Genomic DNA, 26,324 nt, shown 5'->3' on the forward strand with positions numbered 1-26,324 from the left:
TTGTGTATGTTGAACCAGTCTTGCATCCCAGGGATGAAGCCCACTTGATCATGGTGGATAATCTTTTTGAAGTGCTGTGGATTTGGTTCACCAGTATTTTATTGAGGATTTTTGCATGGATGTTCATCAGGGATATTGGTCTAAAATTCCCTTTTTTTTTGTTGTGTCTCTGCCAGGCTTTGGTATCAGGATGGTGTTGGCCTTATAAAATGAGTTAGGGAGGATTCCCTCTTTTTCTATTGATTAGAATAGTTTCAGAAGGAATGGTACCAGCTCCTCCTTGTACCTCTGGTAGAATTTGGCTATGAATCTTTCTGGTCCTGGACTTTTTTGTTGGTAAGCTATTAATTATTGCCTCAATTTCAGAGCCTGTTATTGGTCTATTCAGGGATTCAACTTCTTCCTGGTTTAGTCTTGGGAGAATGTATGTGTCCAGGAATTTATCCATTTACTCTAGGTTTTCTAGCTTATTTATGTAGAGGTGTTTTTAATATTCTCTGATGGTACTTTGTATTTCTGTGGGGTCGGTGGTGATATCCCCTTTATCATTTTTTATTGCATCTATTTGATTCTTCTCTCTTTTCTTCTTTATTAGTCTTGCTAGCTGCCTATCAATTCCGTTAATCTTTTCAAAAAATCAGCTTCTGGATTCATTGACTTTTTGAAGGGTTTTTTGTGTCTCTGTCTCCTTCAGTTCTGCTCTGATCTTAGTTATTTCTTACCTTCTGCTAGCTTTTGAATGTGTTTGCTCTTGCTTCTCTAGTTCTTTTAGTTGTGATATTAGGATGTCAATTTTAGATCTTTCCTGCTTTCTCTTGTGAGAATTTAGTGCTATAAATTTCCCTCTACACACTGCTTTAAATGTGTCCAGAGATTCTGGTATGATGTATCTTTGTTCTCATTGGTTTCAAAGAACATCTTTATTTCTGCCTTCATTTCGTTATGTAACCAGTAGTCATTCAGGAGCAGGTTGTTTAGTTTCCATTTAGTTGAGCAGTTTTGATTGAGTTTCTTAATCCTGAGTTCTTGTTTGATTGCACTGTGGTCTGAGAGACAGTTTGTTATAGTTTCTGTTCTTTTATATTTCCTGAGGAGTGCTTTACTTCCAACTATGTGGTCAATTTTGGAATAAGTGCGATATGGTGTTGAGAAGAATGTATATTCTGTTGGTGTGGGGTGGAGAGTTCTGTAGATGTCTATTAGGTCTGCTTGGTGCAGAGCTGGGTTCAATTCCTGTATATCCTTAACTTTCTGTCTCGTTGATCTGTCTAATGTTGACAGTGGGGTATTAAAGTCTCCCATTATCATTGTGTGGGAGTCTAAGTCTCTTTGTAAGTCTCTAAGGACTTGCTTTATGAATCTGGGTGCTCCTGAATTGGGTGTATATATATTTTGGATAGTTAGCTCTTCCTGTTGAATCGATCCCTTTACGATTGTGTAATGGCCTTCTTTGTCTCTTTTGATCTTTCTTGGTTTAAACTCTGTTTTATCAGCGACTAGGATTGCAACCCCTGCCATTTTTTGTTTTCCATTTGCTTGGTAGATCTTCCTCCATCCCTTTATTTTGAGCCTATGTGTGTCTCTGCACGTGAGATGGGTCTCCTGAATACAGCAAACTGGTGGGTCTTGTCACCACCAGGCCTGCCCTATAAGAGCTCCTGACTCTTTATCCAACTTGCCAGTCTGTGTCTTTTAATTGGAACATTTAGCCCATTTACATTTAGGTTAATATTGTTACATGTGAACTTGATCCTGTCATTATGATGTTGGCTGGTTATTTTGCTCATTAGTTGATGCAGTTTCTTCCTAGCATCGATGGTCTTTACATTTTGGCATGTTTTTGCAGTGGCTGGTATGGGTTGTTCATTTCCATGTTTAGTGCTTCCTTCAGGAGCTCTTCTAGGGCAGGCCTGGTGGTGATAAAATCTCTCAGCGTTTGCTTGTCTGTAAGGATTTTATTTCTCCCTCACTTATGAAACTTAATTTAGTGCTTCCTTCAGGAGCTCTTGTAGGGCAGGCCTGGTGGTGACAAAATCTCTCAGCGTTTGCTTGTCTGTAAGGATTTTATTTCTCCCTCACTTATGAAACTTAATTTGGCTGGATATGAAATTCTGGGTTGAAAATTCTTTTCTTTAAGAATGTTGAATATTGCTCCACCCCTCCCTTCTGGCTTGTAGAGTTTCTGCCGAGAAATCCACTGTTAGTCTAATGGGCTTCCCTTTGTGGGTAACCCGACCTTTCTTTCTGGCTGCCCTTAACATTTTTTCCTTCATTTCAACTTTGGTGAATCTGACAATTATGTGTCTTGGAGTTGCTCTTCTAGAGGAGTATCTTTGTGGTGTTCTCTGTATTTCCTGAATTTGAATGTCAGCCTGCCTTGCTAGGTTGGGGGAGTTCTCCTGGATGATATCCTGCAGAATGTTTTCCAACTTGGTTCCATTCTCCCCCTCACTTTCAGGTACACAAATCAGACGTAGATTTTGCCTTTTCCCATATTCCCACATTTCTTGGAGGCTTTGTTCATTTCTTTTTACTCTTTTTTCTCTAAACTTCTCTTCTCACTTCATTTTATTCATTTGATCTTCAATCACTGACGCCCTTTCTTCCAGTTGACCGAGTCGGTTACTGAAGCTTGCGCATTTGTCATGTAGTTCTTGTGTCATGGTTTTCAGCCCTCTCAGGTCATTTAAGGACTTCTTTACATTGGTTATTCTAATTAGCCATTCAGGAAATCTTTTTCCAAGGTTTTTAGCTTCTTTGCTATGGGTTCGAACTTCCTCCTTTAGCTCGGAGAAGTTTGATCGTCTGAAGCCTTCTTCTCTCAACTCGTCAAAGTCATTCTCTGTTCAGCTTTGTTCCGTTGCTGAAGAGGAGCTGCATTCCTTTGGAGGGGGAGTGTTGCTCAGATTTTTAGAATTTTCAGTTTTTCTGCACTTCTTTTTCCCCATCTTTGTGGTTTTATCTACCTTTGGTCTTTGATGATGTTGATGTACAGATGGGGTTTTGGTGTGGATGTCCTTTCTGTTTGTTTGTTAACTTTCTTTCTAATAGTCATGACCCTCAGCTACAGGTCTGTTGGAGTTTGCTCAAGGTCCACTCCAGACCCTGTTTGCCTAGGTGGCAGCAGTGGAGGCTGCAGAAGAGTGAATATTGCTGAACAGCAAATGTTTCTGCCTGATTATTCCTCTGGAAGCTTCGTCTCAGAGGGGTACCCGGTTGTGTGAGATGTGAGGTGTCAATCTTACCCTAGTGGGGGTGTCTCCCAGTTAGGCTACTCCAGGGTCAGGGACCCACTTGAGCAGGCACTCTGTCTGTTCTCAGATCTCAAACACCATGCTGGGAGAACCACTACTCTCTTCAAAGCTGTCAGACAGGGACATTTAAATCTGCAGAGGTTTCTGCTGCCTTTTGTTTGGCTATGCCCTCTCCCCAGAGGTGGAGTCTACAGAGACAGGCAGGCCTCTTTGAGCTGTGGTGGGCTCCACCCAGTTTGAGCTTCCCCACTACTTTGTTTACCTACTCAAGCCTCAGCAATGGCAAGCGCCCCTCCTCCAGCCTTGCAGCCTCCTTGCAGTTAGATCTTGGACTACTGTGCTAGCAATGAGGGAGGCTCTGTGGGCCTGGGACTCTCCAAGCCAGATGCGGGATATAATCTCCTGGTGTGACATTTGCTGAGACCCTTGATAAAGGACAGTGTTAGCGTGGGAGTAACCCAATTTTCCAGGTGCTGCGTATCACGGTTTCCCTTGGCTAGGAAAGGGAATTCCCTTCCCCCTTGCACTTCCTGGGTGAGGTGATGCCTCGCCTTGCTTCGGTTGTTGCTCTGTGTGCTGCATTCACTGTCCTGCCCCCACTGTCCAACAAGCCCCAGTGAGATGAACCCGGTACCTCAGTTGGAAATGCAGAAATCACCCGTCTCCTGTGTTGCTCACGCTGGGAGCTGGAGGCTGGATCTGTTCCTATTCGGCCATCTTGGAACTGCCTCTCATCGCTCCTTTAATGAACAAAAGGTTTTAGCTTAGATATCTTCCTGTTTGTCAAGTTTTTCTGATTTTGACTTTTCAAAATATGCTGTCATATACAAGAAACCCTTGGATATAAAATTCCATGAATATTTCTCTTTTCTTGCAGTCATCACTTCGGTGGATGTCATCAATTAATCTCTGGGTTATAGCATGTTTTCTTGAAAGTGTTCTGCAGTCTATTTTGGGCATTGAGAATTTCAGCAAACTTAAGTGAATATTTCTACAAATTGAACGCATAGTCCCTTTTGATGCTTTATTATTTGCATATATTGCTTCCACAAGACCATTTCATGCAAAGACTTGTCTTGTCCCCACAGCCAGATCATTGCAACATGATATAGAATCAATTGGTCAAAAATGGGAAGGTTATCTCTGGAGTGTCTATTTGACTCCATTGATCTCTCCATTTTAATTAAGACACAATATGCAGTGTTAATTACATAACATCGCTGCACATTCTCAAATCAGAAAGTGTAGTTCCAACTTCTTGTCGTTCAATCGCGGAAAGAATGATCTTATCTCCCAGATGCACATGCTTGGAAGTACTTCTCAACACACACACACACTCTCACATCCAGACACAAAGATACAAATACACACACAGACACAAACTGTTTAATACGTACACAATTGTTAACTGGCATTGTTTTACATGAAATAAGGCAAATGTGTAGCCACTGTCCTAACTCAGTTCCACTCCTATCATATTTGCCCATAACACTGATTAGTAAATCTGATTCAACTGTTCTATAATCACAATTTAAGCTGTGTCCATTAAATTCCCTGAGGAATGCAAAAGGATACAACCTAAGACACAAAACTTAATGGACTGCTGATATTTCATTGTTAAATTGGGTAATTGATGGGTAAATGTAGTGGAACCGGTGGGTGGGCATTAGTTATATAAGGGGTGAAGCAGCAAGATACTTCATTATTAAAAGGTGTTTGAAAGAAATTGAAACACAGGAGTGTGTGTATTCAGCTGAAATAATATTAGAAAACCCGGAAATAAATCTCACTTGGGGTGTTAAAAAATGGCATTAGGGGAGATTCTGGGTCAATCGTCCAACTGTGCAAACTGGATCTTGGAAGCAGGATCCCTTTCCTGCAATGAGACTTGTTTATTGGTGGTGGTGTTTCAGTGGAAACGATTTTAGAGAATGGCCCCTTCCTTTTGTGTATCTGCTGATTAGATTTCATGGCTGATTAGATTTCATGGGAAATCTGGGGTTTTAAACTCTATTTAAATGTTAACATAATTCATTCAAATGGCAAAAAATCAACAGGTTCTTTGATGTGGAATCATCACAGATCCCTTTCTTCTTAGGTACAGTTATTAAAGTTGACCTACCAGAGTGAAACAATTATGGAGAATGGCCCCTTCCTTTAGTGTATTTGCTGATTAGATTTAATGGTACATTTATCATTAGGTATAGTGATCAAAGTTGACCTACCCAAGAGTAGAGATGTCCAGGACAGAACTCAGGACTCTGTAGAATCACAGAATCTTGGATGCAACACTGTTCAAGCACATAAATATGCTCATTCAGAGTGTTTCGGTGTGACATGTGTGTGAATTGCAGTGTAATGAGCATGACACGCAGACAGGTTATCAAGTGGACTCACCTCAAAATCAGTTATGGGCATTACAGAACAATGATGCCAAGTTCCCGGATCCAGAGGAAAGAAACTCCAGCATCCTGTGTAAAGCCACGGCATCTGGATTTCTCATGCTTCTGGGGATCATGCTCCTGAAAATAGTGACTCCTTCCTCCTTGTGGAGCATCTTTCTCAGCAGCGCTCATTTCTTCTTCCAGGACTCTGTCCAACAGAAAGGGGAAGCCTTCTGATAGAGCACACCTGACCCATGAAAAGAAAAGGGAAAGAAAGGAGGCCAAAGGTCACACTCTCCTCATTCCACCATCCTCCCTAAAATCATCCTGATTTCATGGGCCCTGAGACCGGAGATGCTTCTGTACACCTCGAGGTCTTGCCACCTGGCCTAAATTCTATTCTCTTTCTCATTATCTGAAAAAATTTAAGAAAATCCCTAGAGCCAGGATCTTTATTCCTAGTAAGCCAAAAGTCCCAAAGAAACACCCAAATTCTGTCCCTCTTAGTTTGGGAAACAAGTCTACCTTCATCAGCATGACATTTTCCACCAAATGTGGTAACTGCAAGTCCACCACACAATGCTTAACTGGAATTGGAAGCAACATCTCAGACGATGAAAAATACATGCAACAATCCCTAAGACAAATGGTTTATTTTTCCCTTTCTTACTAAAACAACCGCCAGTTTTAACAACGGTATGCAAATCTCTTTTAGACGCCCTGCTTTTAAATCTCTATGTTTCCTCCTGAGACATGGACTCACTCCCATCACCCAGGCATTTACAGTGTTTAATTCTGGTTATATGCTATTCTCAAATTTACAACTATTTATTTCATCTCTCTCAAATGTTGATCCATTATCATATACGTATTAAAATATTATCTCCCATGCTGTGTGATATGTTGTTTTTATATTCATCCTTTCTTAAATGAACCAAAGGTTTTAGTTGGATTAAATTGTGATTAGTCAAGTTTTCTGATTTCATGATTTCTTAAATTGCGGTCATAGGACCTCAATCACTGGAAATAGAATGTCATGAGTATTTCTCTTTACTTGCAATCATAAATACGGGGAATGTCATCAATTGGTATGTCGGTGATTGCATGATTTCCTGAAAGTCTTTCACAGTCTAATTTGGGCACTGAGTATTTCGTCTAAGTTCAGTGCATGTTTCCAACACTTGATTCTTTATGATTTCGGTATATAGCTTCCACAAGAGCATTTCCTGCAAAGACATGTCTTGGTCCCCACTGGTAAGTCATTTCACTCGAACACAGAATCAATAGGCTGAACATGGAAAGGTTATCGCTAGAATACTTATTAGACTGCACGGATTTCTTCTTTGATATTAAGGAAACAAATACACTATGTTATTAACTGTACTTCATTGATGATTCTCAAGTCAGAAAGTACAGGTCTGACTTCCTGTCCTTCAGTGCCTGAAAGGATGATCGTAACTGCCAAAAGCACATAGTTAGAAGCACATCGCAGCTCAAACACACACACACCCAGACATATAAACAAAAACAAAGAAACACTCACATGGGCATGATTCCGCATGCCCACAAGTTCACGCAAGCAAACACATACACACAAACACACACATTGTTTGGTAAGGACAGAATTCTTCCCTACCACTGTTTTAAGTAAACTAACGCATTCCCCAGGAGTTTTAAGTGAACTCCCTGGGGAATATAAGGGGACATACCCTATGACTCATTCTTTAACTGAGCGCTGATATTGGATTGGTGGACCGCGTACTTGATGGGTGGGTGGGGTGTTCGCGGTAGGCGGGGGTGAGTTATATAAGGGCTGATGCAGCCAGATGGCGCGTCATTTGAAGACTCTCTCGGAAGAGATAGCGTCTTTCTGCAACGTGTGGTCCCAGCAGAAAAAGCTTGTGATCCTTGCTCCTGGCGACATGGAGGCCGATTCACTCCACTTGGGAGGTGAGTGGCAGTTCAACCACTTTTCAAAACTCATATCTTCTCGGCCAGATGCAGCTTTTGCTGAAATTCAGCGGACTTCTCTACCTGAGAAGTCACCACTGTCATCTGAGACCCAAGTCAACATCTGTGATGATTTGGCTCCTGTGGCAAGACAGCCTGCCCCCAGAAAGAAGCTTCCTCTCAGTAGCAGGAGACCTGCTGCGGTGGGGGCTGGGCTCCAGAATATGGGAAATACTTGCTACTTGAATGCTTCCCTGCAGTGCCTGACATACACACCGCCCCTTGCCAACTACATGCTGTCCCAGGAGCACTTTCAACTTTGTCAGCGTCACAAGTGCTGCATGCTGTGTACGATGGAAGCTCACATTACATGGGCCCTCCACTGTCCTGGCCATGTCACCCAGCCCTCACAGGCATTGGCTGCTGGCTTCCATCGAGGGAAGCAGGAAGATGCCCATGAGTTTCTGATGTTCATTGTGGATGCCATGAAAAAGGCATGCCTTCCCGGGCACAAGCAGGTAGATCATGACTCTGAGGACACCACCCTCATCCACCAGATATTTGGAGGCTGCTGGAGATCTCAAATCAAGTGTCTCCACTGCCAGGGCGTTTCGGACACCTTTGACCCTTACCTGGACATCGCCCTGGATATCCAGGCAGCTCAGAGTGTGAAGCAAGCTTTGGAACAGGTGGTGAAGCCCGAAGAACTCAATGGAGAGAATGCCTATCATTGTGGTCTTTGTCTCCAGAAGGCGCCTGCCTCCAAGACGTTCACTCTACACACTTCTGCCAAGGTCCTCATCCTTGTATTGAAGAGATTCTCCGATGTCACAGGCAACAAACTTACCAAGAATGTGCAATACCCTGAGTGCCTTGACATGCAGCCATACATGTCTCAGCAGAACACGGGACCTCTAGTCTATGTCCTCTATGCTGTGCTGGTCCACGCTGGGTGGAGTTGTCACAACGGACATTACCTCTCTTATGTCAAAGCTCCAGGAGGCCAGTGGTATAAAATGGATGACGCCGAGGTCACTGCCTGTAGCATCGCTTCTGTCCTGAGTCAACAGGCCTATGTCCTCTTTTACATCCAGAAGAGTGAACTGGAAAGATGCAGTGAGAGTGTGTCAATAGGCAGGGAACCAGGAGCCCTTGGCGCCGAACACAAAGACAGGCGAGCAACGCAAGGAGAGCTCCAGAGAGAACCCTGCCTCCAGGTACCCGACTTGGAGGAGCACTTGGTGGAAAGAGCCACTCAGGAAAGCACCTTAGACCATTGGAAGTTCCTCCAAGAGCAAAACAAAACCAAGCCTGACTTCAACATCAGAAAAGTCGAATGTACCCTGCCTCCCAACGTGCTTGTGATTCATCCATCAAAATACAAGGGTGGGATGAACAACCGTCATCCTGAACAGGAAAGCTCCCTGCTGAACCTCTCTTCAAGGAACCTGACACCTTAGGAGTCCATGAACACTGACACACTCACTTCTCTGCAAGGGAGGACCAGGAGATCCAAAGGGAGGAACAAACACAGCAAGAGGGCTCGGTTTGTGTGCCAGTGATCTCAGGAAAAGTCTCCACCCAAACGCAGGAGTGCATGCGCACACACACTGACACACACACACATACACGTACACACACACACCCCCACGAGGGGGTTCAAGCACGCACACACACACACCATCACATCACATACACAGTCAATCCGACATAAAGTAATGAGGAGCCCAGGTTTCTGTCTACACAAGAGGGACAACTGGATAGTGATGGCTGCGTTTCAGGATGAGCCCAGACATGGGAAACATCGAGTTTTGCAGTCGTGAGTCTTCTGAACCTGTGGAGGCAGTGTCTGTGTGTTTGTGTTCATGGTAGATGACATTCAGTGTGAATTTCTGAATATGACATATTGCGGTGTAGGATTGCGCATGAGGTTATTGCAGGGGACGGGGTTGACTATTTTCTCTTGGGGTGTGTTTCATTCGTCAGTTGTTGGTGAGCACCAGAAGTTGAAATTTTGCGAACGTGGGACTTCTGTGGATCCTTCTCCCTACCTTGAGTAGTGGAAACTGGGACGCATTTGAAGAGAGGAAGGGTGTTCTTCTTTTGAACCTGCCTCGCCGTTTTTACATTGCTTGTTGAATGGATGTCAGGCGCCCTAGGACTTGTGCCCTTGGTGGAACCCACAGAATGCTGGAGACAGACAGACAGACACACTTGCCTATTGAATGCTGTCCATTTCCAATGAATTGAAGCAGAAAATCATCCCACTGGTATGTGAGTCATTTGGAAGTAAGTCGTATTGATAATAAAGGAAATCAAACACAGGAGCGTGTGTGTATTCAACTAAAATAAAATCAGCAAGTACTGAAATAAATCTCATTTGGTGTGTATCAAAATGGCATTTGGGAGATTCCGGGTCAATCGTCCAGCTGCGAAAGGTGCATCTCTGAAGCACAGTCCCTAAGCTGCAATGAGACTTGTTCATCCGAGGTGGTGTTGCAGTGGAAATGATTGTGGGAAATGGCCCCTTCCTTTTGTGTATTCGCTGATTGGATTTCAGGCTCCGTTTCTCGTTCGGTACAGTGATCCAAGTTGACCAACCCGAGAGTAAAGATGTCGAGGGCATAACTCAGGGCTCCGTACAACCACAGAATCTTGGGTGCAACCCTGCTCAAGCACACAAATGTGCGTATTAACAGTGTCTCTGTGTGACGTGTGTGCAAAGTACAGTGTGATGAGCATGACTGGCAGACAGTATGTTGCCATCATATGTCCCCAACCACCGGAAATAGAATGTCATGAGTATTTGTCTCTTCTTGCAATCATAAATTCGGGGAATGTCATCAATCAGCAGGTCGGTGATTGCATGATTACCTGAAAGTCTTTCACCGTCTAAACTGTGCATTGAGTATTTCGTCTAACTTCAGTGCATGTTTCCAACACTCGATGCTTTATGATTTGAGTATCTAGCTCCCACCAGAGCGCTTCCTGCAAAGACTTATCTTGTTCCCCACTGGCAAGTCATTTCACTCGGATATAGAATCAAGAGCCTGAACATGGAAAAAATCAAGAGGCTGGAATGTCTATTGGATTCCCCGGATCCCTACACACACACACGCACACAGGTGTACAGTCATTTCTACATAACATAATGTGGTCCTCAGGTTTTTCTCTATGTAAAAGGGATAACTGGTTAGTGATGGCCGCATTTCAAGATGATCCCATATCTAATATGTTGTTGTGGAGTTGTGAGTATTCTGATCATGTGAAGGGACTGTCTCTGTGCATGTGTTTTCACAGTAGATGACATCCTGTGTGAATATCTGTAGACTACATTTTGAGGTGTAGGTTTTCCCCTCAGGTTACTGGATGAATTTGAATTTATTGTTCTGTCTTGGTTTGTTTTGATTAGTCAATTGGTAGGCGAGAGTAGGTGAAATTTTGCTAAAGTGGGATATAGGTGAATCATTCTCGTGAATGTGAATAATTGAGACTGGGATGCATTCGTAACATTTGAAGGGTGTTCTTACTTTTTATTCCAACTTTTTTGCGTTTGTTTTCAACTGATCTCAGGTGCCCTGGGTAGAACCTAGGTAATTCTTGGAACAGACAAACAGATGCTGCTAATTTTATGGTGTGAGTTTAAGTTTAATTTAAAGGGAAAATTTTCTCACCAGTATGTAATTCATTTTCAAATAAGTTATACTTATCATCAATGGAATAATACACAACACACTGAAATGTGTGAGTATGAAACTACAGTCAAATTAGAAAGTTCTTAAATAAACTGCATTTCATGAGTAAGGGATGGAATTTTCAGAAATTCGAGATCAACCATCCAGCTGTGAAATCTGTGTCTTTGAAGCAGTATCCCTGTCCTGAGAGTTGTTTTTCTCTGGTGGTATTTCAGTGGAAACTACTTTGGGGAATAGCCCCTTCACTTTTTATATTTGCTTGTTACTTTTCATTGTAAATCTGCGTTTTTAAACTGTATTTAAATGTTAATAGAATCCATCCCAATAAAACATAACCAACAGATCTTCTCATTTTTAATCATCACAGATCAATCTCTTGTTAGTTATGGTGATCAGTTTACTTACCTGAGAGTAAATGACACCTGGGCAGAACACAGGGCTCCATAGAAGTACAGAATCTTGGGTCCAACCCTGTCAAGCATCAAAATGTGTATATTAACAATGTGTCTGTGTGAATTGTGTGTCAAGTAAACTGAGTTTAGTAAAACTTCCAGTAGATTATTAATTTGGCTCACTTAGTAATCAGCGAATGAGCTTTACAGAGTATCAATGACCAGTGCCTACCCCTTAGAGATAAGAACTTCCAATGTCTTGTGTGAAACCATGGCATCTGGATTGCTCATGATTCTGAAGATAATTCTGTCCTCCATGGTTTCAGAATCACTGCAGGAGGTGGAAACAGATAACACATCAGTCCCTTGCTCTCTCTGCTCTCTTCACTCAGGAAAAGTCTCACTGGGACCAAGGAAAATCCTATCGTTTCCTAGGGAGAAGGATTTTTCTCAGGAGAGAAAATGGTGACTCCTTCCTCCCTGTTGAGCCTCTTCCTCAGGATTGCCCCTTTGTCTCTCCAGGACTCTGTTCATCAGACCTGAGATGCCCCCTGGTTGAGCACATCTGGCCTATGAACAAATAAGGGGAAGGAATGGTTCCAAAGACTGTACTATGCTCACTCCACCATCCCCTCTGAAACTATCCTGACTTCATGAGCCCTGGGTCAGAAGCTGTTTCTTTATATCTCTAGGCTTTGCCTCACAGCCTAAATCCTGCCCCATTTCCTACATCTTGTAAATTTTGACAAAACCTGTAGAGTCTAGATCTTTATTCCTGACAGGGCAAAGGGAGACACACCAGAATTCTGTCCCTCTGAGACTGCAGGACATCTCAGCTTCCATCAACATGAAATTTTGCATCAAATATAGTTACTGCAGGTCCACCTCACAATGAGTAATGGAAGTTGAGACAACATCTCAGACCCTGTACAGTTTTTGACCAAGCTCATTTAGTTTGGCAATGCTTTTACTCTATAAATCAGTTGTGAAAACACTTAGGATTCATGTTATTTAGTCTTTTAATCAGTCTGTTCTTATTTTCAATGTATTTACTACACATTAGCTTAATATTTCTGATAAACTTTGTTGCAAAATTCTCAATATAATAGTGGCAAACCAAATCCAGCAATACATCAAAAAGCTTATCCACCAAGATCAAATCGGCCTCATCCCTTGGGTGCAAGGCTGGTTCAACATATGCAAATCAATAAATGTAATTCACCACATAAACAGAACTAAAGACAAAAACCCCATGATTATTTCAGTTGACTCAGAAAAGGTCTTTGATAAAATTCAACATTCCTTTATGCTAAAAACTCTCATGAAACTAGGTATTGATGGAGCATGCCTCAAAATAATAAGCGCCATTTATGACAAACCCACAGTCATTATCATATTGAACAGGCAAAAGCTGGAAGTATTCCATTTGAAATTTGGCACAAGGCAAGGATGCCCTCTCACCACTCCTATTCAATAAAGTGTTGGAAGTTCTGGCCAAGGCAATCATGCAAGAGAAAGAATAAAGCATATTCAAACAGGAAGAGAGGAAGTTGGACTTTCTTTTCTTGCAGATGGCATGATCCTATATCTATAAAATCTCATCATCTCAGCCCAAAAGATTCTTAAGCTACAAGCAACTTCAGCAAAGTCTCAAGATACAAAATCAGTACGCAAAAATCTCAAGCATTCTTATACACCAACAATAGACAAGAAGAGAGCCAAATCACAAATGAATTCACATTTACAATTGCTACAAAGAGTATAAAATACCTACCTAGGAATACAGCTAACAAGGCAAGTGAAGGACCTCTTCAAGGAGAACTACAAACCACTACTCAAGGAAATAAGAGAGGACACAAACAGATGGAAAAACATTCCATGCTCATGGGTAAGAAGAATCAATATCATGAAAATGGCCATACTTCCCAAAGTAATTCGTAGATTCAGTGCTATTCCCATAAACTACCATGGACATTCTTTACAAAATTAGAAAAAAATACTTCAGAATTCATATGAAACGAAAAAAGAGCCCATATACCCAGGACAATCCTAAGTAAAACTAACAAAGCTGGAGGCATCCTGCTACCTGACTTCAAACCATATTACAAGGCTACAGTAACCCAAACAGCATGGTAGTGGTACAAAACAGACACATACACCAATGGAATGGAATAGAGATATCAGAAATAAGACTGCACATCTACAACCATTTTATTTTGGATGAAAACAAACAATGGGGAAAGGATTCCCTATTTAATAATAAATGGTGCTGGAAAAACTATCTAGACATATGCAGAAAACTAAATGGACCCTTCCTTATACCTTATACAAAAATGAACTGAAAATGGATTAAAGATTTAAATGTAAAACCCAAAACTATAAAAATCCAACCCCATATAAAAGTGGGCAAAAACTGGGTGCAGTAGCTCATGCCTGTAATCCCAGAAGTTTGGGAAGGTGAGGTGGGCAGATAACTTGAGGCCAGGAGTTCAAGATCAGCCTGGTCAACCTGGTGAAACTCAGTCTCTACTCAAAATACAATAAATTAGCCAGATGTGGTGGCAGGTGCCTGTAATCCCAACTACTCAGGAGGCTGAGACAGAAGAACCACCTGAATCTGGGAGGTAGAGGTTGCAGTGACCCGAGATTGTGCCACTGAACTCCACCCTGGGTGACACAGCAAGACTCTGTCTTAAAAAGCGAAAATAAAAATATTTTAAAAAGTGGGCAAAGGATATGAACAGACACTTATGCAGCCAACAAACATATGGAAAAAAAAGCCCAACGTTACTGATCATTAGAGAAATACAAATCAAAACCACAGTGAGATGCCATCTCATGCCAGTCAGAATGGCGATTATTAAAAAGTCAAGAAACAACAGATGCTGGTGAGACTGTGGGAAAACAGGAACACTTTTACACTGTTGGAGCGAATATAAATTCAAACTCTGTGGAAGACAGTGTGGTGATTTTTCAAAGACCTAGAATCAGAAATACCATTTGACCCAGCAATGCCATTACTGGGTATGTACCCAAAGGAATATAAATTCTCGTATTATAAAGATACTTGCATGCGTATGTTCATTGCCACACTATTCACAATAGCAAAGACATGGAATCAACCCAAATGCCCATCAGTGACAGACTGGATACAGAAAATGTGATACATATACACCATGGAATACTATGCAGCCATAAAAAGGAATGAGATCATGTCCTTTGCAAGGACATGGATGAAGCTGGGAGCCATTATTCTCAGCAAACTAATGCAGGAACAGAAAACCAAATACGCATGTTCTCACTTACAAGTGGCAGATGAACAATGAGAAAACATAGACACAGGGAGGGGAACAACATACACTGGAACCTGTCTGGGGGTGAGTGACGAGGGAGTGCGTCAGAATAAATAGCTAATCCATGTGGGGCTGAATACCTAGGTTACGGGTTGATAGGTACAGCGAACCAACATGGCACACACTTACCTATGTAACAAACCTGCACGTCCTGCACATGTATCCTGGAACTTAAAATGAAATAAAATAAAATTTTTAAAAACTTTATTTTTTCTAAGTCGTGTTTGCAATTTTCAATGTGAACTTTCTAGTAGACATTTATCATATATAGAATTATATAGTTGATTTTTGAACAACTATGGGTCTGCCATTCTTTAAAATGCAGATTCTTTATGAGTGTGTGTATATGTACACATATGTGTGTATATATATTTGTGTGTGTATATATATGTGTACGTGTGTGTGTGTGCAGATAGATAGATAGATAGATAGATAGATAGATAGATAGATAGATAATGCTCCTGGTCTTCTGTTTGAGTAGGCTGAGAAGGAGGAGGGGGAGGAGTGATTGTTCTTGCAGTCTCAGAGGTAGCTAGGTGGAAGAGAATCTGTACAAATGAACAAATGAAGTTCTCATTTGTAAGTGTGATTTAAATAATTGTACACCTGGACATAGAAGTGGAATGATAGACACTAGAGATCTGGAAGGGTGAGAGGGTGGGAGGGGCAAATAATAAACAATGGTTCAGATATCTGGATTCCTTGATCCCAAATGGTGTACAATTATTTCTCTTTAATTTGTGTCCATTTACCAGCAAGTTTGAGAGGAGTGAGCCAAGCTCAGAAAGGCATTCAGCTCTAAAATCAGATGTGCATGGCAATGGGCAGAAGTACCCTCTCCCTTTCTCAGAACAAATCCAAGCTTCCTTTATACCCCTTATGTACAGGAAAGTTATGTTCCAAAATGTATTTCTGCTGGAGGCAAAACATTTTATATTTTATGAAAAAAAAAACTTGTAACTTGGTAAAACTTAGAAATTAATATTGGAAAAACAGTAGGGCATTCTCTTTGGGACTTAATCTTTGAGACACTTCAGCAGCATATACAGCTTGTAATTCGTCCTGAGAAAATCCAGATAGTATAAACTTGAGAATGTTCATGAGGAACGGAAAAGTACACATTTACTCACATATTTTACATTAAAGTTTATCAAGGGTAGAAATTCAAAAATCTGTTTTACTATGAACGTTCATATGAAAGTACAGACATTCACCTAAATTTTCCTGAAATTATTTAAAAATTAATTTGTCATTGGTAACAGAAACTTCCAAACATCTCCTTTTTACAAGTTTCATTATCCATATTTTCTCTAAAATATTCAGAAGTAGAAAAAAATATATAAATTAAAATAGCTCCTATTTTTCAAATTTAAAATAATTGTTCAGTAACTGGGAAGAAAGGTTTACACAAATTGGAAATTCTGTATGTATATAGAAATTAATAAGATGAGAAAATTATGGCAAATAATAGGGGGCTTTAATAAGTTCATGCAAAATAACAATTATGAAAAAACTATGCATGAACTTTTAGCTTTTGCATCAAAACACACATATGCTAGTTTATTTTAACTTTTTTTAATTTTTGAGACAGGGTTTCACTCCTCTCACCGAGCTTGCAGTGCAGTGGAGCAATCTTGGCTCAAAGTAACCTCTGCTTCCCAAGTTGAAGCGATTCTCCTGCCTCAGCCTTCCAAATAGTTGGGACCTTGTCTGGTTAATTTTTGTGTTTTTTGTAGAGGCTAATTTTTGTATTTTCTGTCGAGGCAGGGTTTTGCCATGTTGGCCAACCTCCCAAAGTGCAGGGATTACAGGCATGAGCCACCATGCCCGGACCTGTTTTAACATATGTGAACAGGATTTAAAACATCAGTCTGAAAAGAGCCACATGAATTCTGCCGAACTTGAATTCTGCCAAACCTGAAATAAGAACAAACATCAAATTTATGGTGAAGCTACAAAAAACGGTGAAATAAATTATTCTTTATGAAAAGTCTATGGGAAAAATGACCTGAAGGATCAGTCTTATACAAACGGATACCTGATTCTAAGAAGAGGTAAGACAATGTTGAAGATGAAGCCCACAGAGGAGGGGCACCCATTCCAATTTTTGAGAGAAAAAAAAAAAATGTTTCTATGCCCTAATTGAGGAGAACTGACAATTAACGAGAGATATTATAGCCAACACCACAGACATCTCAATTGGTTCAGCTTACACAACACTGACTATAACGTGAAAGTTGAGAAACTTTACATTTGATGAGTCCCGAATACCCTTGTGCCTAGATCAGCTATGGACAAAAGCAGAGCTATTAGTGACTATTTTGAACAAGCAGAATCAAGATCCTGAAGCATTATTTTGAAAAATTATAACAGGGAGTGAAATTGACTTTATCAATAGGATCCTGAAGGCAAAGCACAATTAAAACAATGGCTACCAAGAGGTAGAAGTGCTCCAGTCAAAGCAAAAGCAAACTTCTCAAAAGCAAAAGCCATAGAGGTTTTGGGGATGCTCAAGGCATTTTGCTTGTTGACGTTCTGTAGGATCAAAGCACCATAATATTTGCTTAGTAGGAGAGTTCTTAGAGAAAATTAGCAAATACTTTTGCAGAAAAGTGCCCTGTAAAGCTTCACTAGAGAGTCCCTCTGCACCACAACAACACTTCTGTTCCTTCCTCTCGACAAACACCAGTAATTTTGAAAGAGTTTTCATGGGAAATTATTAGGCATCAACATTACAGTCCTGATTTGGTTTCTTCTGACCTTATTTTTCCTAATCTTGAAATAACTGTAAAGGGCACCCATTTTTCTTTAGTTAATAGTAGAAGACTGCATTGACATGGTTAAATTCCCATGACCCTCAGTTCTTTAGCAATGGACTGAATGGTTGGGATCATCCCTTAATGCAGTGTCTTGACCTCAGTAGAGATTATATTGAGAAATAAAGTTGATATTTATATTTTTATTTTTAATTCCATTTTCACTGACATTTTTAAATCCCTTCACAATTCGCGTTTGTCTCAAAGGTATTTAAATTTAGAAATCATATCAAGTGAGGTTGGTGCCACAATGGCCGAATAGGAACAGCTCCAGCCACCAGCTGCCAGCGTGAACAACACAGAAGATGGGTGATTTCTGCATTTCCAATTGAGGTACCGGGTTCATCTCACTGGGGCATGTTGGACAGTTGGTGCAGGACAGTGGGCGCAGCCCAACGAGTGAGAGCCGAAGCAGGGCAAGGCATCACGTCACCTAAGAAGTGCAAGGGGGAAGGGAATTCCTTTTCCTAGTGAAGGGAAACTGTGACACAGAACACTGGAAAATTGGGTCACTCCCACCCAATACTGTGCTTTACCAAGGGTCTTAGCAAACAACACACCAGGAGATTATATCCCATGCCTGGTTCGGAGGGTCCCAAGCCCACAGAGCCTCTGTCATTGCTAGCACAGCAGTCTGAGATCTAACTGCAAGGCGGCAGTGAGGCTGGGGGAGGGGTGCCCACCATTGCTGAGGCTTAAGCAGGTAAACAAAGCAGCCAGGAAGCTCGAACTGGGTGGAGCCCACTGCAGCTCAAGGAGGCCTGCCTGTCTCTGTAGACTCCACCTCTGGGGACAGGGCATAGCTAAACAAAAAGCAGCAGAAACCTCTGCAGATGTAAATGTCCCTGTCTGACAGCTTCGAAGAGAGTAGTGATTCTCCCAACATGGAGGTTGGGATCTGAGAACTGACAGACTACCTGCTCAAGTGGGTTCCTGACCCCCGAGTAGCCTAACTGGAGAGCCTAACTGGGAGTAGCCTACCGGAGTGGACCTCAAGCAAACTCCAACAGACCTGAAGCTGAGGGTCCTGACTGTTAGAAGGAAAACTAACAAACAGAAAGGACATCCACACCAAAACCTCATCCATACATCAACATCATCAAAGACCAAAGGTACATAAAACCACAAAGAGGGGGAAAAAGCAGTGCAGAAAAGCTCAAAATTCAAAAAATCAGAGCACCTCTCCCCATCCAAAGGAACGCAGCTCCTCACCAGCAACAGAACAAAGCTGGATGGAGAATGACTTTGACAAGTGGAGAGAGGAAGGCTTCAGTTGATCAAACTTCTCAGAACTAAAGGAAGAACTATGAACCCAGCACAAAGAAACTAACAACCTTGAAAAAAGATTTGACGAATGGGTAACTAGAATAACCAATGCAGAGAAGTCCATAAATGACGTGATAGAGATGAAAACCATGACACAGGAACTACATGACAAATGCACAAGCTTCAGCAACCGACTTGATCAACTGGAAGAAAGAGTATCAGAGATTGAAGATCAAATGAAGCAAGAAGAGAAATTTAAAGAAGAAAGAGTAAAAAGAAATGAACAAAGCCTCCAAGAAATATGGGATTATGTGAAAAGACCAAATCTACATCTGATTGGTGTACCTGAAAGTGATGGGGAGAATGGAACAAAGTTGGAAAATGCTCTGCAGGATATCATCCAGGAGAACTTCCCTAACCCAGCAAGGCAGGCCAACATTCAAATTCGGGAAATACAGAGGATGCCACAAAGATACTCCTCAAGAAGAGCAACTCCAAAACACATAATTGTCAGATTCACCAAAGTTGAAAAGAAGGAAAAAATGTTAAGGGCAGCCAGAGAGAAAGGTTACATTACCCACAAAGGGAAGCCCATCAAACTAACAGCAGATATCTCGGCAGAAACTCTACAAGCCAGAAGAGAGTGGGGGCTGATTGTCAACATTCTTTAAGAATTTTCAAACCAGAATTTCATATCCAGTCAACTAAGTTTCATAAGTGAAGGAGAAATAAAATCCTTTACAGACAAGCAAATGCTGAGAGATTCTGACACCACCAGGCCTGCCCTACAAGGGTTCCTGAAGGAAGTACTAAACATGGAAAGGAACAAACAGTACTAGCCATTGCAAAAAGATGCCAACATGTAAAGACCATCAATGCTAGGAAGAAACTGCATCAACTAACGAGCAAAATAACCAACTAACATCAAAATGACAGGATCAAGTTCACACATAACAATATTAACTTTAAATGTAAATGGGTTAAATGCTCCAATTAAAAGACACAGACTGGCAAGTTGGATAAAGAGTCAAGACCCATCGGTTTGCTGTATTCAGGAGACCCATCTCACGTGCAGAGACACACATAGGCTCAAAATAAAGGGATGGAAGAAGATCTACCAAGCAAATGGAAAACAAAAAAATGGCAGGGGTTACAATCCTAGTCTCTGATAATACAGACATTAAACCAAAAAGATCAAAAGAGACAAAGAAGGTCATTACATAATGATAAAAGGATCAATTCAACAAGAAGAGTTAACTATCCTAAATATATATGCACCCAATACACGAGCATCCAGATTCATAAAACAAGGCCTTAGAGACTTACAAAGAGAGTTAGACTCCCACACAATAATAGTGGGAGAATTCAACACCCCACTGTCAACATTGGACAGATCAACGAGACAGAAAGTTAATAAGGATATCCAGGAATTGAACTCAACTCTGCACCAAGCGGACCTAATAGACTTCTACAGAACTCTCCACCCCAAATCAACAGAATACACATTCTTCTCAGCACCACATTGTACTTATTCCAAAATTGACCACATAGTTCGAAGTAAAGCACCCTTCAGCAAGTGTAAAAGAACAGAAATTATAACAAACTGTCTCTCAGACCACAGTGCAATCAAACAAGAATTCAGGATTAAGAAACTCAATCAAAACCACTCAACTACATGGAAACTGAACAACTTGCTCTTGAATCACTACTGGGTACATAACGAAATGAAGGCAGAAATAAAGATGTTCTTTGAAACCAATGAGAACAAAGATACATCATACCAGAATCTCTGGACACATTTAAAGCAGTGTGTAGAGGGAAATTTATAGCACTAAATTCTCACAAGAGAAAGCAGGAAAGATCTAAAATTGACACCCTAACATCACAATTAAAAGAACTAGAGAAGCAAGAGCAAACACATTCAAAAGCTAGCAGAAGGCAAGAAATAACTAGGATCAGAGCAGAACTGAAGGAGACAGAGACACAAAAAACCCTTCAAAAAATCAATGAATCCAGAAGCTAGTTTTTTGAAAAGATCAACAAAATTGATAGACCGCTAGCAAGACTAATAAAGAAGAAAAGAGAGAAGAATCAAATAGATGCAATAAAAAATGATAAAGGGGATATCACCACTGACCCCACAAACTACCATCAGAGAATACTATAAAAACCTCTACGCAAATAAACTAGAAAACTTAGAAGAAATGGATACATTCCTGGATACATACACTCTGCCAAGACTAAACCAGGAAGAAGTTGAATCCCTGAAGAGACCAATAGCAGGCTCTGAAATTGAGGTTATATACAAAATTAATGTGCAAAAATCACAAGCATTCTTATACACCAATAACAGAAAAACAGAGAGCCAAATCATGAATGAACTCCCATTAACAATTGCTTCAAAGAGAATAAAATACCCAGGAATCCAACTTACAACAGATGTGAAGGACCTCTTCAAGGAGAACTACAAACCACTGCTCAATGAAATAAAGGAGGACACAAACAAATGGAAGAACATTCCATGCTCATGAACAGAAAGAATCAATATTGTGAAAATGGCCATACTGCCCAAGGTAATTTATAGATTCAATGCCATCCCCATTAAGCTACCAATGACTTCCTTTACAGAATTGGAAAAAAACCACTTTAAAGTTCATACGGAACCAAAAAAGAGCCCGCATTGTCAAGACAATCCTAAGTCAAAAGAACAAAGCTGGAGGCATCACACTACCTGACTTAAAACTATACAGCAAGGCTACAGTAACCAAAACAGCATGGTACTGTTATGAAAACAGAGCTATAGACCAATGGAACAGAACAGAGCCTTCAGAAATAATACCACACTTCTACAACCATCTGATCTTTGAAAAACCTGACAAAAATAAGAAATGGGGAAAGTATTCCCTATTTAATAAATGCTGCTGGGAAAACTGGCTAGCCATAAATAAAAAGCTGAAACTGGATCCCTTCCTTACTCCTTACACAAAAATTGATTCAAGAGGGATTAGAGACTTAAATGTTAGACCTAAAACCATAAAAACCCTAGAAGAAAACCTAGGCAATACCATTCAGGACATAGGCATGGGCAAGGACTTCATGTCTACAACACCAAAAGCAATGGCAACAAAAGCCAAAATAGACAAATGGGATCTAATTAAACTAAAGAGCTTCTGCACAGCAAAAGAAACTACCATCAGAGTGAACAGGCAACCTACAGATAATATCCAGAACCTACAAAGAACTCAAACAAATTTACAAGAAAAAAACAAACAACCCCATCCAAAAGTGGGCAAAGGATAAGAATGGACACTTCTCAAAAGAAGACATTTATGCAGCCAACAGACACATGAAAAAATGCTCATCATCACTAGCCATCAGAGAAATGCAAATCAAAACCACAATAAGATACCATCTCACACCAGTTAGAATGGCAATCATTAAAAAGTCAGGAAACAACAGGTGCTGGAGAGGATGTGGAGAAATAGGAACACTTTTACACTGTTGGTGGGACTGTAAACTAGTTCAACCACTGTGGAAGACAGTGTGGCGATTCCTCAAGGATGCAGAACTTGAAATACCATTTGACCCAGCCATCCTATTACTGGGTATATCCCTAAAGGATTATAAATCATGCTGCTATAAAGACACATGCTCATGTATGTTTACTGCAGCACTATTCACAATAGCAAAGACTTGGAACCAACCCAAATGTCCATAATGACAGACTGGATTAAGAAAATGTGGCACATATACACCATGCAATACTATGCAGCCATAAAAAAGGATGAATTTGAGTCCTTTGTAGGGACATGGATGTAGCTGGAAACCATCATTCTCAGCAAACTATCACAAGAACAAAAAACCAAACACCGCATGTTCTCACTCATAGGTGGTAACTGAACAATGAGATCACTTGGACACAGTAAGGGGAACATCACACACTGGGGCCTGATGTAGGGTGGGGGGAGGGGGAAGGTATAGCATTAGGAGGTATACCTAATGCAAATGCCAAGTTAATGGGTGCATCACACCAACATGGCACATGTATACATAGGTAACAAACCTACACATTGTGCACATGTGCCCTAGAACACAAAGTATAATAAAAAAAATCATATCAAGTGTGAAATAAAGAAAATTATATATAGAGAGGGAGAACAGAATCTATAAATATGCATATTTGTGTACATACATCCATATACATACATATGTGTGTGCATGCAGTAATTTTATTCTCCTAAAGCAATGCCTCTGCCTTCCACCCCCACTGTACATGTCCTAGTCCTGTGATGTCCCTAGAACTGAGCACCTGATTTCCTTTTCTGCCTCCCACATGAACAGGGAATAGAAACGGAAACTACACTCTGTGGTTACTGTTGTGAAAATCCATGTCCCCCACAGGCTAGTTTGGCATCTTACATTCCATTTCCCATTGTGAAAAAAGCAAGCAACAAACAAAAACTACAAAAGAAAAAATGAAATATTTGAAAGTCTAGAGCCACAGAGGTTCCGGATTCACCCACCACCCACAATGACCTCCGCCGCCCTCCAGACCTGAAGGCAGTTGCGCCTGAACAGCCTGCCTCTTCACCATCCATGAAAAGAGGTGACCTTAAACTTCAATAGATTTTACTCTGTTCAAAAGGAACCAGGTCAACATTCAAAGTCAGTGGTCTAGCAACTCTAAACTTTGGCCAGAAAGTATTGGAAACATTTAACGTGCAGTGGATGAAGCAGCCTGGCCCCACTGCACACAACACACTCGTGGGGACTCAAAGGAGGATACTCAAGATCCGCTGGGTGGAAGTGAGGACAGACCCAGAAACACGGGGGGTAGGGGGGTCAAACCAGGAAGGCTCAGGCCCTGACCTCCTCCTAGGCCCTGCCCCTCCAGAACTTGCAGTTTTTCTGACCCAGAAGTGGATTTCACTGATGGAAAAGAAGTTCAGTATTTCTGGTCCAGCCCAGTAAGCTGCTCCCGTCGCCCAGCCTTCCACACCCCTGCAGACGTCACAATGCCTACTCCCACTAACCCCACAAGGTAGCTATGCATCGCCTAGAGACGGTCCTTGGCCTGCAACCCCGCGATGGGGCCCAGGGTCTGTGTCCATTTCTGGTTAAAATTGCTCTAAGGCTGGTCGCTGTCTTGGCCTTCCCTGCTTCCTCTCTGTTTACTTCTCCCCTCCTCACCCCATATGAAGCTTTTACTCAGGAGATGGATTATCGCCCCTCTTCGAATATCAAGGACACCACCACGACACCGCACTGTCTCCTTGACCCTGGGATTCTGCAGACCTCAGTCTTCTTCTGAGGTCCCCTCACTCCCTACCTCATTTTTTCCATCCTTCTGGGGCCTGGGTCTGCTATACCTCAGGCTTCCTCTTCACAGTCAGAGACGGAAGGAGCCCCCTTCATCCTTGGGCTCTGGCCACAGTTCACCTGCTGCAGGACACTCAGTGGCTTTCAGTAGTTCATCCAGACATCCAGATGGAAGTGGGATTTCCTGGAAGAAAAGCAGGACCCCAGAATTACACTGAATTCTAACACAAGAGCCCAGAGTCCCCTTCTGCATGGGACATTAAGCTGCAAACACTACATAGGCACTTAATGCTCAGCTGCCCTTTTAACATCTGGTCCAGTTGTGTCCCTCCTCCTTGGAATATCTCAGAAAATATATCTCCACATAGAGTTGTTTAAACGCATCATCCTATGTGATTCCAGACCATCGGAGGTACAATCGGTCCTCACCAGAACTTCCACTCTGCTTGGAAGACTTAGAAAATCCTGGGGCTGCTCAGAGGGTCAGATTCCCATTTCTGGGTTTCAGAAAAACTTCAGTCTTCCCCGGACAAGTGAGGAGACAGAAAATGTCTAGTCTCTGGCACATCTTTTGCAAGCAATGGCGGCTCCCAGGAATCAAAACTATCAATGAATATATTTTTGAGACTCTGGTCAAAAGAAGAGTCATTCTGCAATTTCAGGTAGGATGGAGTGGTTTTGTGGCTCCTGAGGTGATTTTGAAAAGATCTGGACCCTCACAAGAACCATGGAGGACATTTCTGGCATTCAGACCAGGAGGAGTGACTGATGGACCTCCAGTGTTACTAGGAAAACTTTTTGTTGGACAGCTTTGCTTTGGCTTTCAGGCCTTCACATAGGTTGCTTAGATCATGGAAGTGCTTCTGCATTTCTGCATAGGCTCAGGATGCCTTCTCAAGTCGTCCCTGCAATTATGAGACAGTTTCTGTCTCCAGAGGTCACTTAGAATAACACAAGAGGCTTCACCTTCAAAGGGACACCAGACAATATAGCCGCAGTTCAGCCAAGATTATCTGTGTTTACATACCTGTAAAGTAACACTCCTAGTTACCTCCATTAACGTGGACATCTTTCATGAATAGAGAAACTCTAGTGATTGTTATATAACAGCTGCCACAAAAATTAACCAATAAAAATAAATGATAAATGAAAAATATTTAATAATTATGATAGTGAACGCAATGACCTAAATAGTAAGAATTTTAATACTGGTGACAATATGAACATAAGGATACAAAAATCAATGTGGAGATTCTCCTAAATATATGAAAAGTTCACAAATTGGGTCCTCCTTGTGTAATTTGGAGTCAGAGTCAAAGAATTTCACTATGAAATGTGTTCCATGACGGCAAACATGAGAAACAGGTAAAAGGAAAGCAAGCCACAGGAGAGCATCGGCTAATAGGACCACTTGTGTGCAACCTCTCTAGTCAAGGACTACCAGCCAGAGGTGAAGAGAGTTTGGCTTGTGTCTTGCCTACCACTGGGCACACAAAAGCTTTCAGTAGTGCAACCAGATGGCTGGTTTGGCCTGGCTCCCTGCAAAGAAGACATGTATCTCATCCCCACCAGCCCATCAGTCCTGGAACTCAGAATCCTACATGCATTAAACATGAAGCTCCAACTCCATAGCTGACTTCACCTCCTTACTGTCCTTCTGCCATCTGGTGTTTCAGGTGCTCTCCAGATCTGGACTTCGTGGCTCCCCTACATTTATCAAGTGAAGTCAGGATGTATCATTCTCAGAGTTCTCCTTCCAGTCCAAGGTGAAACTCACCAATACAGGCATACCCTGGATGGACTTCCTTGGAATATTTAGAAAACAATGAGCTTGCTCGGGGGTGGTGTGAGCTCTAGGAGTAGAGTTACGGTTTCCCATGGAAACCTGAGAGGAC

At 41.5% G+C, this 26,324-nt stretch overlaps 1 protein-coding gene and 1 long non-coding RNA gene across 2 annotated transcripts; one reads left to right on the top strand and one right to left on the bottom strand.

The window, feature by feature from the left end:
• Window positions 1–2,503: 2,503 nt before the first annotated feature.
• On the bottom strand, window positions 2,504–24,577 carry LOC141408587 (uncharacterized). Its single transcript, XR_012424183.1, has 4 exons — window positions 24,440–24,577; window positions 11,689–11,754; window positions 5,652–5,885; window positions 2,504–3,994 (listed from the first exon to the last, which is right to left on the bottom strand). It is a non-coding gene; the product is annotated as an uncharacterized lncRNA (long non-coding RNA).
• LOC135967539 (ubiquitin carboxyl-terminal hydrolase 17) lies at window positions 7,561–9,048 on the top strand. The gene has a single exon (XM_065531065.1). The coding sequence runs from the start codon at window positions 7,561–7,563 to the stop codon at window positions 9,046–9,048; it is 1,488 nt and encodes a 495-aa protein (XP_065387137.1).
• Window positions 24,578–26,324: the final 1,747 nt, after the last annotated feature.

The sequence above is a fragment of the Macaca fascicularis genome, chromosome 15 (assembly GCF_037993035.2).
Source record: "Macaca fascicularis isolate 582-1 chromosome 15, T2T-MFA8v1.1".
Lineage (NCBI taxonomy): Eukaryota > Metazoa > Chordata > Mammalia > Primates > Cercopithecidae > Macaca > Macaca fascicularis.

Excerpts from the sequence above, each read along its gene's own strand:
- LOC135967539 (XM_065531065.1), top strand. The coding sequence starts at position 7,561 with ATGGAGGCCGATTCACTCCACTTGGGAGGTGAGTGGCAGTTCAACCAC.